This window comes from Pteropus alecto, unplaced genomic scaffold (genome assembly GCF_000325575.1).
Source record: "Pteropus alecto unplaced genomic scaffold, ASM32557v1 scaffold34, whole genome shotgun sequence".
In the NCBI taxonomy this organism is placed as follows: Eukaryota; Metazoa; Chordata; class Mammalia; order Chiroptera; family Pteropodidae; genus Pteropus; species Pteropus alecto.
In genome coordinates this window covers 4397184-4411950 of record NW_006435763.1, presented here as the reverse complement: position 1 = coordinate 4411950, position 14767 = coordinate 4397184, and the positions used below count along the sequence as shown (strand labels likewise).

Genomic DNA, 14767 nt, shown 5'->3' with positions numbered 1-14767 from the left:
GCATCCTGCTATTTCATTTTGGGTTGCATACCTTCTCTCATCTCTTTAATAATTTTAAATATATTTATTGTCTCTTTTAGATAGTCTGTTATTTCTGGTTCTTGGGAGGACAGACATTCTCTTTTCTCTTTGTTGCATCTTTTGACTTCTCTTATGATGGTTCAATTCTTCATGAGTTTTAAACGTTTATTGAGAGCTCATCTTCATGGGGGTCGTTTTATTTGTGGACTGTGTATTATGTAATGCTGAAGGGTCCCTATTGAGCAATTTTGCATTTGCTTTGCTGGGGTCCCAGAGATTTTATTGGTTTTAGATTGGTTTTAATTGTTCGACTTGGGATTCCAGTACCAGATAAGTAGTATAAATTTGGACGCTACACCTGAACCCTTGCATGTGGTATAGATTGCTGTTTTGATCTCTTGCCAGAATTCTTTTTTCTATCTACACAAAAGGCAAGTTTCCTTGCTCCTTCTCCACAGTGTTAGGTGGAGTTTTCTAATTTGCCTTTTATGGAAGAGACAGCCCATTGAGGACACTGGATTTACACAGGGACCATGTACCGGATGATTTTAGGGGCCTGCAGAAGGGACTATGGCTCTTCTCTTTCTTTATTCCCCCCCATGCCATACGACTGTGTGTTTCATGGGATGTTAGTGGATGATCAGGGAAGACTGTGTTCGCAGCTATAGTCAACAGGAGCAGCTTTTGGATTTGGTCTGCCTAGCAAGATTTCTAGTCCCTTTTATTCTGATAACAGCTCATGTCCCCGTGGTGACCCAGATCTGGCCGATCGCAGTCCCCCAGCCTCTTGGTAACGGTGAGGGGCCTAGGAGATGGGAACACGATCCAAGAAAGGCCAATCGGAATCTTTCCGAGATTCATATGTTTAGCTGCCAGGAGAGAATCTATGGTGCTGCCTTGCTGCTATGAAATTATGGTTCTGAGGTCCTGGCCCCGTGGTGAAGAACTGTGTAGTAGGAGAAAAGGAAGCTAACGTACAAAGAAGGGCAGAAACAAGAGATAGAAGGAAGAGTTCTAACAGTGTCCAGTCTCTGAAGCCCTAGTTCTTTCTGCTCTTCTTCCAACCTCTTCTCCCCATCCCCCACTTTTTTTTTTTTTGCTAGGGATAGTTTAAATTGGGCATCCATTTCTTGTAAGTGATAGCAGCCTCGCTGGGTCAACAAAGAGAAGACAGTTCCTTGACAGCAGGACCCATTATCAGTTTAACATGCTAATGAACTTTCGGGCCCTCCATACAGAGGGTCAGATATGCAGCATTTCCCAAACTTATTTCACACAAAACATTTTTTGCTCCGAGTATCTTGTGAGGCTAATTTTCTGAGAAGCATCCTTCTGGTTCTACTCTCCCAGAAATTCCAACTCCAGCAGAGGCCAGAGCTCCCTGAGCCTCAGTGGCCACCCAGCTCTTTCTATAAAATGTACCAGACGGCATATGATTAGAGAATAACAGTTGCTGCCAGAACCAGCTATGTAGTTTGCAGAACCCGGTATAAAGTGAAAAAGTGGGGCCTCTTGTTCCGAAATTCTTAAGAACTTCAAGACAGGAATAGCTGAACAGTAACCTTCCAGGTATGGAGTCCTGGACGACGGCCTTGCTTGCACACTGATGAAGCTGGCCCTGCCTGCTGCCCCCCTGTACCTAAGTTTGATCTCTAATAAGTGTTTTGTGGTGCTTTCTCTGGATCCCGGACCTCTTTTTAATTTCCTTTTTTTTCTTGGATGGGAGGAGGAGAAGAAATAAGGTGTGCACTTACTGGCTGAAGATTTGGTTACTTTGTCTGGCGGTTTTAACTTGATTCTCAGGAAATCGGCCATTTCTTTGTCTTCTTCTTGCTCCCTGTGAAGACAGATGGGTGAAGACGAGAGGAAAGTACAGTAAACAAGGGAAGCATCAAGGAACTGATGACATAAGTCAGGAGGGTAAGTGTGTGGGACCATATAATAGACTGTGGATAATGCATTATGTTGTATATCATGCATGGATGTTGCATGGATGTTGGTATGTGTGATATGTGAGTGATGAGTGTATGTTGCATGTTATGTGTGGGTGGTACTGTGTGTTATGTGTGGATGGTGTGCATATGTTTTGTGTGTTATGCGTATATGATATTTGTATATTGTGTTTGATAAACCTGCTCTGAAGCAGAGACACATATCTCACTGATGGAGTAAATGCCTACCTAGGGTATGGATGAGACCCCAGGGCAGAGGCAGGGACGTTACAGGACTCTCTCTCCCTGCTGGGGGTTCAGTGAGCTGGGCAACACCTCTCCTGACCCTATATCCTTAAGTCACTCTAGATACCTATGCTCCCATAAGATATGTGGCAGGTCTCAGAGCGCAGGTCACCTCAGCTCTTCCAGGGGTCACCAGGAGCAAAGACAGTGGGCCAATCCTGGTTGAGCTAGGCAACGTGCACCCCAGGGGCCTCAGAGGACCCAGGTAGACAGAGAGAATAAAGAAGAAGTAATCCTCTGGGTTGGAAGAGGCCCTGTGAGCCCCTCTCCTTGTGGAGGGCTTCCAAGGCTTTGCCAGGACAAAAAATATTCAAGAATCAACATTCTCATCTTTCCCCTGCTCAGCTTCCTCCACAGCCTCCAAACACACATGGCTCCAGTGCCCATGGCTCTGCAGATCAAGGAGGCAGGTACATCTGCAAATAGGAGACCTTAGAGGAACTTCAAAGCCATGAAGGAGAAGGAAAGGAAAGAAAACACTGGGAGGCAGAGAAGGAGGCAAAGAAACAAGTCAGTATAGTGGGCAGAGTTTCTATCGAAACCAACGGAAGTTTCTAGAAATCGAAGAGAATGTGTAGGAAGCGCTGCCGTGTGTTATATGGTTTAATCTTTCCCTGGCCACCTCCTCAAATGACCTTTAGTTAAGACCCACAGGCCTTTGCAAGGCTGGATTTGACTTTCTCTTGAATATGAAATGGGTCCTCAGGCCAGAATGGGTCCTCAGGGTTCATCTGGATCCAGCGTTGTGGGTGCGTGTGCCGAGGCCACACCTGTTAGGCAAGGCTGTGAATCCCAGGAGCAGACGATGGTTTTGGTAGGAAGCTAAGGTGAGTGGGCGGTGCTCCAGGCAGTGCAACCCACTCACCTTAACCGCTCGACCTCGGCATCATCCACCAGGAAGTCTCTCTTCTGCACCAGTTTGTGGATCTTCTGGATGAGCTCGTCCTCTCTCTGCTTCTGAAGCTTGGTTTTTTCTTTTTCTGGGAAGAAACAAACATCAGCAAAGAAACAGCTGAGTAGAGCTGTTGAAAGCACTTGAGTCCGAGGGGCCGGGGGGTTGGAATCCTGCCTCTACCATTTCACTGGATGGGTGAACTTGAAGAAGTCACTTGACCTCTTCAAGCTTCAGTGTCTTCCTCTGTCAAATACACCTAGTGAGGCTAAAGCATAGTGATGTGAGTCGATGGCTTCGCATAGAGCTTGGCCATGCGTGGCAAGTGCTCACTGAATGGTCATGATGCAGCCAGGGGGTTGAGCAGAAGGTAGAGGGCTCAGCGGACTTGGAGGGCACGGAGGAGGGTGCCAGGAGGGAAATACTCCACAGCACGGGTAAACCGATCCGTCGGATGAAAAGTATCCATGTTGATGCCATTAGTCCTGTCCCAAGTACCTAGGACTGACGTTGACAATTTCCTCTAGATCTGGAGGCAGAATCAGAGGCGAGGGGACTATAATATTTGAGCAAGAGAGAAAATCAGCTTTTCTCGTTAACCGCAAGGGGAAATGAAAAAGGGGGTGGAATTTCTAGCAACCCTTGGGATTCCTGGCCGTTGATGGTGGTGGAGGGGTATCCTGTGGGCCAGACTCCCCAAATCATTCGCCGACACCACAGAGCACCTCCCAGCCCTCTGCAGGTGAGTTAACGCAGAGTCCAGACTTGCCAGGGTGCCTTGGTCCCTCAGCTCTCTCAGGCGGTCCGGTCCATAAGGACTCACAGGGCCTCCAGGAACTGACACACCTCCCTCCCCGAGTTGTTCGCTCCTGTTTCCTGTCTCTGACCAGTTCAGGCATCCCCTAGCCTCCCAGGTACTCAGTTGCAGCCCTCTCCTCATGCAGCCCTTCCTCGTAAATCACAGAGAAGCTACCTATTCAAAGTGATCTGTGCCAGCTTACAAACCAGTTCCCTACCCAAGTAGCCACTCCACTGCCCAATACAGCTCACCTGCTTGTGCGTGTCACATACTTTTCTGCCAGCATCTCTCACCGGCCTGCAGGCCCCACCCACCTGCTTCCACGCCCCACCCACCTACACCTACTTAGCCGATGAGAACCGCCAACTTACCTTCCACGTGCTGGCATCACACGCCTGATTCCTAACATCTCCACGCACCTGTCAATGTGACCCTCCACTTGCTTCTCATTTCCTCCAGCACGCCTCCTCAGTCCAGGCCACCATCGCCTCTCCCTGGGCCATGCCGTGGCCTCCTAACTTGTCTCCCTGGACTGGAGCCCCTATCCCAACTGTGAGAACTCCCTGAGGAATCAGAGAGCCCTGGCTTGACGCCCCAGCTCCTCACCTTCCTAGCTGTGTGACTCCGGGTACAAATGATTAAATGCCCTCCAGATTAAATATTTACTGAACCAGGTACAAAAGAAAAGAATCCTTATTGAATGAAGGAAAAGCAAATCACACAGTGTAAGTGTGAAAGGCAAATGCTTAGTAAATTGAAAGCTGTTATATTTATATTCTCACAAGCTTTACATTTTCATCTAATCTAGCTTCCTCAACCTTGACACTATTGGTATTTGTGTTAGGTAATTATTATGGGGATTTGTCTTTTGCACTGTAGGATAGTTAGCAGCATCTCTGGTCTCTATCCACTTGATGCCAATAGCCTTTCTTCCCCCAGTCGTGACAACCAAAAGTGTCATCGGATTGCCCAAAGTCCCTTGGGGGACAAAATTGCTCCTAATTGAGAATCACTACCTTAAACCTTTCAAATGAGGGAGATACGATTTCCATGCCCAACGAGAAGGTGCCACGGCCCCTACAGCCAGCTCTGAGCATCTCTAGCTTGAAGACAGCGGTGGTGGCAATGGAGTGGGGGGGTGAGGCATCTTGGCTTGTCCTGGGGAAGCACTCAATGCAAGGAGGGCCCTGAGTGTTCTTTCTGACCAGTCACCCGCACCCAACCTCCGGGAACTGGTGAATTATTTTCCGACCTTGGCTGGCAAAACATGATGGTTTTTTTTTTTTTTTTTTTTGGTCATTCAGTGCTCTCTTTCTTTAATACTTTTATTGATGTGTTGCCCAGAGCATCATTTCTTTCCCTCCTAAATTTAGCTAAATCTATCTAGAACCCTGGCAGTGATCCAGGGAATACACAGAAAGACTCTTAACAAGGAATCAGGGGAGAAAGTGGGGACGGGTGAGCAGGAACGCAGGAAGGGAAAGGAAACGTTGATATCTGACTTGCCGCACAAAAGTGATCGGGACGGTTCCTGAGGCATCAGTGAGACTGGCGTTCAGGGCCTGGGCTCCGTTGCTAACTGGCCCTACGACCTTGTGCAGCCCGCGTTTCTTGGCAGGGCAGCTGATGGCATTCTTCATGAGGAACTGCCCCTACGCTGCAAGTTTCAGCACCGCTGGCCTCCGCCCAATGAGTAAGTATCAGTACTGATCTCACCGTCATTTAAACTTGCAGTATTTTGCTCATCGTGGATTTTTGGTATGAATTTTGATATTTTAACCCAAATACCCGTTGCACTAAAATATTATTTATCCTAATTACTGAGTTTTTTGGTGCTCCAGTTGAGTGCCTTGTTCTTCCCAACCTGGTCCCAGTCCTGGTCAGTCATGAGCCCCCATTTCCAAAGACCCCTAGCGCCCACCCATTTCCACATATGCTCTAGAGGCTGCCACATCCCCGAGGGGAGCCCTTCTGGACTGAGGGGGTCTTGGCTGGCCTGGTGGCCATGCACTCTCGTCTCCTTTACCTCAGTTGCTGGCATAAGTCCTGCTGAGCCAACAATGGGCTCTGGGAATCCTTTCTCCCAAGTGGGAGGTGTCAACACATGCTGGGCCCGTCAGAGTCTCCTGGGAAGTTGAAAATTGGGTCACGGAGGCCCTGAGAGTTGGGGTCTTGTGTGGGAAGATCGTGGAAGAACATTCTAACAGCTTTCCTTTTCTGACTCTGGACCCTTGTGAGGTTGGGGCAAACTTCATGCCTGCATGGGATAAATCGTATCACCCCCCTCCCCAGGTTTCATGTCTACCCTACTTGGAAATAGGATCTTTGCAGATGTCATCAGTTCAGATGAGGTCATATTCATTAGGGTGCGTCCTTAATCCAATGACTGGTGTCCTTATAGGAAGAGGAGATGATGCGTGGAGAGAGGAAGGCCATGACGACCGAGGCAGATTTTGGAGTGAGGCTTCTACAAGTCAAGGAACACCGAGGATGGATGGAAGCCCTTGGAAGCTGGAAGACGAAGGAAGGATTCTTCTCTAGAAGCCGACGCTTTGGTTTTGAATCCCGGCCTCCAGTTTCTGTTGTTTGAAGCCGCGAAGTTTGCGGGGATTTGTTACAGCCGCCCCGGGACGTGAACTCAGTGCCCAAGGGTTGCAGGGGTCTCCGCTGCCCTTCCCGTAATTGCCTGTTTGGTGCTTACATCCACTTGGGTGCGTTTCATACCGTTCAACCAAACCGTTCCTCAGGGGCTGTGGGGGCTATAAAATGACCGAGTCGAACTGGCCTGGTGGCTCTCAACCCTGGCTGCTCACCACAGTCACGTGAGGAGCTTTTATAAGTGACCAGTGCCAGCGCCCCACATGAATCGAATTGGAATTTCCAGTAGGTGGTGTCTGGACTTGACTATTTTTCCCCTATTTATTTATTGTCTTATGTTCGACATTTTACTTTCCATGGTACCAGTCTTATTAAAACATAATTTACATATCATACAATTCACCTTTTGAAAATGTTATTCAGAGTTATGGAACCATCACCACGATTGAGTGTGGAACATTTTAATCAACTCCAAAAGAAATTCCGTACCCATTAGCCGTCACCCCCTTCCAGTTAGGGCTGTTCCCTCGCTTGTGTCTTCCCGGGGCCTGCACGGGGCCTGGCACAGAGCACGTGCTCCCTAAAGCGGCGGCATCTGAAAGTTCTGCTGCTGTTGCACACACCCCGTCAGAACAGGAATGCGTTGGGGGCACGCCTACGCTTTGCCTTTGTGATCTCGTGTTACGTCGTGGCACAGTCACAACCACCATGGAAGAGGGGCATCGCTGGCGTCATTTTACAAGCAAGGAATTTCAGGCTCAGAGACATGACGTCGTTCCATGAAGGTCATCCAGCGGCTTGTCACTGGACTCTAATTGGGACAGGGGGCAACTGGCCCACCCCGCCCCCCATCTTTGGCCAGAGGATGTTTGGCAATATCTGGAAACACTTTGGTTGTCACGACTGGGGGACATACGACTGACATGCGGTGTGTCAAGGCCAGGGATGCTGCAAAATCCTATAACACACAGTACAGCCCTCCTGTCCCAACAGAATTATCCAGCCCCAAATGTCCCTAGTGTGGAAGCATTTAGAACAACACCCTCTTCTAAAGTGCATTGTGCTGCACTTCTGACTCAATAATAGGTCTCCATGGCGTGTCAGACGATCTCTTTCTACCAACCTGTGAGAGCCTTAGAGTAGGGAATTACGTTCTGTTCATCACTGCATGCCTAGCACCTAGCAGCAATGCAGCCTCTTGAGACATACCTATTGCACTGACAGAATAGCAAAAACATTCAAGTAAACAACAATGTGCGGCGGGTGCTTATCTGGCCTGTGCTGTTCTTTGCCAAGGCCAAGGCAAGGTTCTCGAAACATATTTGTGTTTGTTCGTTCAATAAATCTTCCCCTTAGCACCTGCCAGGCCCTCATTCCTATCCTCAAGGAGCATGGGATTCTAGAGAGGGTCATATGAGTTGACAGGCAATTATTTGATAGGTACTTTGATAAGAGTAACCCCCTGGAGGGCACTGAACCCAGCCCAGATAAGCGTGGAAGCCTTTCTTGGAAGAAGGAGCCAAATAAGCTATGACCTGAAGGATGGGTAGAAATTTGTTTGGTTGACGATGATGATGATGATGATGATGACGACGACGATGATAGCAATAATTTATTAAGCACTTTCTATAGGATGGGAGCTGTGCCAAGTAAGCACTTAATGTATTTTTTCCCTCCGTCAACCCAACGACAATCCTATGAGGTAGATACCACGATTATCTTAGTTGACAGATGAAGAAAATGAGTTTTAGTGAAGTAACTTGCTCAAGGTCATGTCATTAATAAGTGACAGGTCTCGGTTTGACTGTAAAGTCAGAGCTTGCCACCACCATACTCTGCCTGTTCCCAAGCAGGATAATAATAGTGATAATTGCTAATATTTCCTGGGCTCTTACGAAGGCATAGATGTCATATTAAGCAAGTGGATCGCATTGTTTTCACTTACCACGATGGGACTTACACCCAATGAGTTAGGTGCCATTACTACCCTGTTTCAGAGGAGGAGAAATTGAGTCTCAGAGAGACAAAGCCCAAGGTCGAGGACTTGACCCGGCTCTGCCTGACACCGAGCTGGGTTTGAATCATGTGATCAGGGACGAGGACGAGGACGAGGCCATGCTAAGAGAACTCTGTCTGCCAGCGCCGAGGGGTACAGATGCAGCAGGCTGGGGGCTCCGAGCAGCTGCTTATCTGAGGTGAAGTCCCAAATGGTTACCTGGGATGGCGACCAAGTTCTGCAGCTCCTGCTTCAGGTCCATGATGTCATTGCAGAGCTGGATGTCATCCATCCTGGGGAAACAGGACACCACACAGCAACAGGTTACATTGGCAGAACATGCTACACCCTCAGCACCACCCCAGTTTCAACGAAGAGAATTTAGGGGAGGGAGTTGGCCTTTGTAAAGGTCACACGGGCTCTTTATAGAAAGTTTTCTCCCAAAAGAAGAAAAATAAAGATGGCCTGTCTTCTTATGATGCGGAAATGATCAGTCACTGTTAATACCTTGATCGTGTTTCTCCCGGTCCTCACGTGCCTCGCGTGTGTTTGCTTGTATTAACGAGCTCTTTAGCAGGCTCAGTGTTTCCTTTTATCAGTTCGTTATTAAACACATTCGAACATCACAAATTCACAGCATAGATAGAGAAAGTCTCCCTTTATTCCAGGTCAGCGTATGCAAATCTTCTCATTTTTAATGGCTGTACACTACTCCATTATGTTGCTACACAGGGATTTATTTAATGATTCCCCTATTCATAAATGTAGGAGTTGTTTCCTAATACAATTCTAGGATAAATTCTTGGAAATGAATAAATTCCTAGAAAAACAAATTCCTAAAAATGCAATCGCTGGGTTGAGTAGCACGAACATGTGCATTTTAATAGGAATTTTCAAATTGCCCTCCAGAGGGATTGTGCGTGATATTTCCACCAACAGTGTGTGTGTTGCAATATTAACTCATCTTACTCAAAACGACATTTGGAACGGCTGCCTGGAATCTCACCAAGTAGATTTATCGGGGTCGTGTTAATTATGCCTTTATCGTGATTACTTAGGTGGGTTTTTCAGGTGGTGTGTGCTAATTAAGCTGCTGTAAGATGAACAGGAATGCACATAGTCTTTTTCTTTATGTTGGATTATTTTGGGTGGGGGCCGTAGATTCTCAGAAGTGGGTCCACTGAGTACAAAGAGCTCAGCATGTCTATGGCCATTGAGACATGTCATCAGATCGCTTCCCCGTGGTGTGTGTGTGTGTGTGTGTATGTGTGTGTATGTGTGTGTGCGTGCGTGTGCACCTTCATTCTGCACACCTTTATTGAGCATTTACTGTGTCTGCCACCGTCATAAGCTGCAGGGACTCAGTAGGCTCCCCTGACATCATGAGCTGAAATTTAGGCAGGGGAGACAGGGGAACACAAACAGAATGAAATGTCAGATGCTACAAAGGAGAAGAGTAAAGCAGGAGAGGGGATGGCGTGGGCCAGTCTGGACACACTATCCCCCTGTCCCGGGAAGAGACAGAGGGAAATATTAACATTCTCAAAAGGCTCGTCTGTGTCCCACAGCACATGGGGGTGGGACCAGGACAAGAAATTGACTCATCTGAGTACACTGATCCTTCTGCCTCCTTCCACAGGGTCTTCATCAACAACCTGGTCTGCTGCTTCCATTCAGAAGCTTGGTGGCCCCTGCCCTTTGCTGGTCAAGAACCGCCCATGTTACTCATTTCAATTCCAGTGGCCCAGCTTCCAGGACAAGTGCCAAGAGTGTCTCACTTCAGCCTGTGTCTCCTTTGGCCAGTGGCACTCCATCCAGTTGTCAGGCCCTGTCCTGGAATGTCCTAGCAGGTGGCAGCTGCCTCAGATGAGCTTGGGGGCTTGCGAGAAGGGCATGAAGTGTTCCCATGGGTTCCTGTCTGCAACTGTTCAACTCGAGGGGCTCCAGGACCTTTTTCCACAATTAGTACGAAGATCAGGCTACATCGGTGGTTTTTAACGAGGACAGTTTTGGTCCCCAGGGACACTGGGCAATGTCTGGAGACATATTTGGTTGTTACAACTGGGTGTGTGGGGGGGTTGCTACTGGCATCTAGTGGGTAGAGTCCAGGGATGTGCAGCTCCCCTCAAGAGAGAATTATCCGATCCAAAATGTTAATCGTGCTGAAGTTGAGAAATCCAGGGTCATAAACACAGAATTGACACAGGTACCTGACTAATGGTTTTTGAGAGATGAGAGGAAAAAAAGATGGCCAAAGGAAGAAAAGAGAGACAGGTCGTGTGACAAGCGGGAGTATAGACACTAAACAGCTCTGGTTCAAAAGGGCTGCTGCACACCAGTGATTTAATGTCTCTCAGTCTCTTTCCTTGTCTTTCAAATAGGAATTTTAACAGTACTTCTCCCTAGGATTATTATGCATGTCAGGTGCTGAGCACATGCCTAGGACACACATAGTAAAATGCTTGGTAAATGATATCTATTATCCTTATTAGCTGTTAGAAAGAAACAGGGAGAAAAAGAGAGAAAACGCTGCCGGACAAGCAATTTATTTGACAAGTGGAGCTAACGTGTTCAACTTCAAAAAAAAAATAATAATAACTTTCATTGATTATATTCTTTTCTACGAAAGTTTTAAATAAAATTCTTATCTGATTGTAGACCAGATCCTAGATCTCTGTAGAAATTTTGGAAAATACAAACACATTCGAAGAAGGAAGCTAAAATTGTGCATAACCTCGGCCCCCGTGTACCCAGACCCGCGAGTGTTTGGGTGGGGTTTACACCGGTCGTCCTCACACCTGTCACCCAGGTGTAGTGGGCTCACCTTAGGCGGCCTTGGCCCCCTCATCCTGTGTCCGTAAATAACCGCACTCAGCACGATCTGCACTGTCCCAAACCCATCTGAAGCCACCACACGTGAACAAGTGAGGTGGCCTTCTTCTGAAGCCATCACGGGGAATCATGCTGTAGCATGCTGTGAACACCTCTGTGGTTTTCCTCAAGGTCCTCTCCCTCTGCCAGCTTCCCACCTCTTCCCCTTCTCTCTCTCTTCCTCTTCCAAACACCCGGCAGGCAAAGGAGGGCCTTCAGGTCCCAAATAATTCAGCTCTATTCTTCAACTTACAAATTCCAGCTGGGAAAACCAAAGCCTGGTGGGATGGATGGGAAGAGGGAGGGAAGCCTGGTGGTAGAGAGGCAGCTCTTGCCGGAGACGTGGAACCTGAATCTGACTGAGTCCAAGTCCCTCCATGAATCTCCATTATGACTAAAAGAAAAACTCCGTTTTTCCATACACTCTGCACGTCTGACACCAAATGTGTGGGTTTTTCCACACCAAGAAATTCTCCAGTCCTCAGTGGACACCAGCTGGGTATCTACACTCTAATTCAGTCCTGACACTCACTGCCCAGAGTTAACGTAGACTCCACAGGTCAAGGGCTCAGTCCTACTTGAGATGCCGATCGCAAGTCCAGGCCACCAGAAGTACCCTGACCCACTCGCTATGAATCGGGGGTTTCTGTGACCTTCTCTTTCGGCTCCAGAGTGTGCTGGAACTACTCGCCAAACTTGGGGGAAACGTTTACACCCGTTTATGAGTTCATTATAAAGGATGCTACGAAGGATAAAGGTGAACAGCCTGACGAAAAGGAACATGGGGCAAAGTGTGGGGAAGAGTCGTGGAGCTTCCGTGTCCTCTCCGGATGCACCACCCTCCTGGCACTTCCACGTGTCACCATTGCGAAGACCCCCAAACATCAGACTGCAGGCATTTTCACGAGGCTACGTCACGTAGGCACCATCGATTATTAACTCAATCTCCAGCCCCTCTCCTCTCCTCGAGAATAGGGGATGACTTTGAAAGTTCCAAGCTTCTGATCACGCCTTGGTCTTTCTGGTGACCAAATCCCATCCTGAAGCTATCCAGGGGTCCCGGTTACCTGTCATCTCATTAGCATACAACATTTAGATACCCTTATCACTCTGAAAATTCCCCGGGTCTTAGAAGTTCTTGGGTCAGGAACCAGAGTCAAAGAACAAATAGAACAAAAAAGATGCCCCTAGCACTGTGATCTCTTGGGAAATTACAAGAGTTTCAGGAGCTCCGTGCCAGAAACTGAGGGTAAAGATTAAATATATTTCTTGTTATACCACAATGACTTTGGGCAAGACGCTGCCCTCTCCAGACCTCTGTTTCCTGGTGTATTAAATGAGGGGTTTCGGCAATTCCTGGAGTCCTGTTCTGTTAGTGCATAGTGGCATTAACGTGCTTTAGACTCAGTCGAAGCTGAGTGTGGATCTCAGCTCCACCATTTATTGGCTGTATGACTCGGGCAAGTCCCTTCACTGCTGAGTCTCACTGTTGAAAGGAACAATACATTTGCCTCGGGGTCGTATGAGAATAAAATAAGCTTACGTGTGGGGAGCGGGCACAGGAAAGGGTACTCCCATCCACCCCTCCGCCATGGGTAAGGAGGTGACAGCTGGGCTGTCAGCTGGCAGTCAGTCTTGGAAAATCTTAGCCAATATGTCTGCGTCAAAGAATGAGTCTCACTTTCGTGTGTTCTTTCGATTTCCTCACACCTCATGGCACTGAGATGACGAATATGCACATTTGTTTCGTGTTCTTGGATTAATGAGCTGCAGCGCTCCTCTTGGGAGAGAATAAGTGTTGAGACATCTCCAGGGAGCCCGTGAGCTCGGCCATCTCTCCGTGTCATGCTGGGGACCAGGGGACCCGAGGGGTGTCTGCCATGAGCTCAGGTGACACATCTCTGAAAGGGACGCCTTTGTGATGCATCACTGATGACCATGCTGTCTGTTTTCTCCCTGTCTGTGTGTCAATTGGCTTTTCCCTTGGGTAGAAGCCCAACCTCATTCCTGGGTGTGGCACTGTTCTCAAAAGGTTGTCACCTTCTTCAAGCACAAATTATCCTCCTCTTAGCCCAGGGTTTTCCAGATTGACTGTTTTGATTCATCTTAGAAAAAAAACTAACAACGCAAAACTCATCAAGCTGAACACTTGGGATTTCTGCCCTGTTCTGTGTCTATTATCAATTAAAAATTTACCTGATTAAAAAAAAAAAACACCAACAATATTGTTTAGTGTTGCTTTAGACCTAAAAGGGTACTTTTGGTCTTTTAAAAAATTATATAAATATTATATAAATATGGCCTCCCTGTAAAAAGGCCAAACAATACAGAAGTATAATCACAGCTGGCACTTATTAATGTTTTTGTAATATCGGCACTAGGCTCTGGGCCAAGTATTTGACACGAATCATCTCAATTAACTCTCACAGTAACCTTGTGAGGTGAGCGCTATTATGATCATTCTCCGGACGGTGTTAGGAACTTGCTCAGGTCACAGAGTAAGCGACAGGAACTTGAACTCAAACTGGGAATATGAGACTCCCATGTCATGGTTGGAGATGAGAGTGGTTTGGGGGAAGGCGTCTCCGCTTGAGGTGCCAGTTACGGGAAGGGCATGGTCTGGATGGTCAGGGAGGAGGGTACCAGGCACCCAAGTGGAGGGGGCAGTGCAGTCCCATGCTGGCTATAGAAAGGAGTGTGGTATCCCCAGGGAATGTGACGGTGAAGAGTCTACTGACAAAGGATGTGTTGGTGACGTACAGGTCTGGGATATAAGGGACTTAACATAGGTTCCAGAGTGAGAGCACGGCACGAATGTGTCTATGAAAGCCAGTTTGGCAGACGTTGTGATTGCTGTGTGTGCATCAAGGAGAAAGAGCATCCTCATTCGGAAGGACTTCCTGGAAGATGTGTTTGCTCATGAATTTTCGACGAGTTGACAAATGATGGCCTGTGGGCCAATTCTGACCCACTGCCTGCTTTGGTATAAGACCCATGCGGTAAGACTAGTTTTTGAATTTTAAAATGATTGGGGGCAGGGGGAAATAAAAATTAAAATAACATTTCAGGATACATTAAAATTATACGAAATTCAAAATTCAATGTCAATACATAACATTTTATTGGAACAGAGCCATGCCCGTTCCTTTAAGTATTGTCTTTGACAGCTTTCGAACTATAACAGCAGAGTTAAGTAATTGAGACAGAGACCATGTGGCCTGCAAAGTCTAAACTTTTTACTAGCTGGCCCGTTAAAGAAAAATCTTGCTGGGTCCTGACCGTCAGAAAGAACCGTGGGAAGTAATGAGACTAACCAAGTTGCTGGAGCTGGAAGAGCTCTCATCTTCTATGGG

At 47.5% G+C, this 14767-nt stretch overlaps 1 protein-coding gene across 1 annotated transcript in view; it reads right to left on the bottom strand.

The window, feature by feature from the left end:
* CUNH16orf45 (chromosome unknown C16orf45 homolog) overlaps positions 1–14767 on the bottom strand; it is a 90672-nt gene that overhangs the window by 2458 nt on the left and 73447 nt on the right. The window contains exons 3-5 of the mRNA XM_006910902.3: positions 8763–8836; positions 3124–3238; positions 1776–1858 (exon numbers count right to left, since the gene is read on the bottom strand). Coding sequence (XP_006910964.1) covers positions 1776–1858; positions 3124–3238; positions 8763–8836 — 272 coding nt within the window. The remainder of the gene's footprint in view (positions 1–1775; positions 1859–3123; positions 3239–8762; positions 8837–14767) is intronic.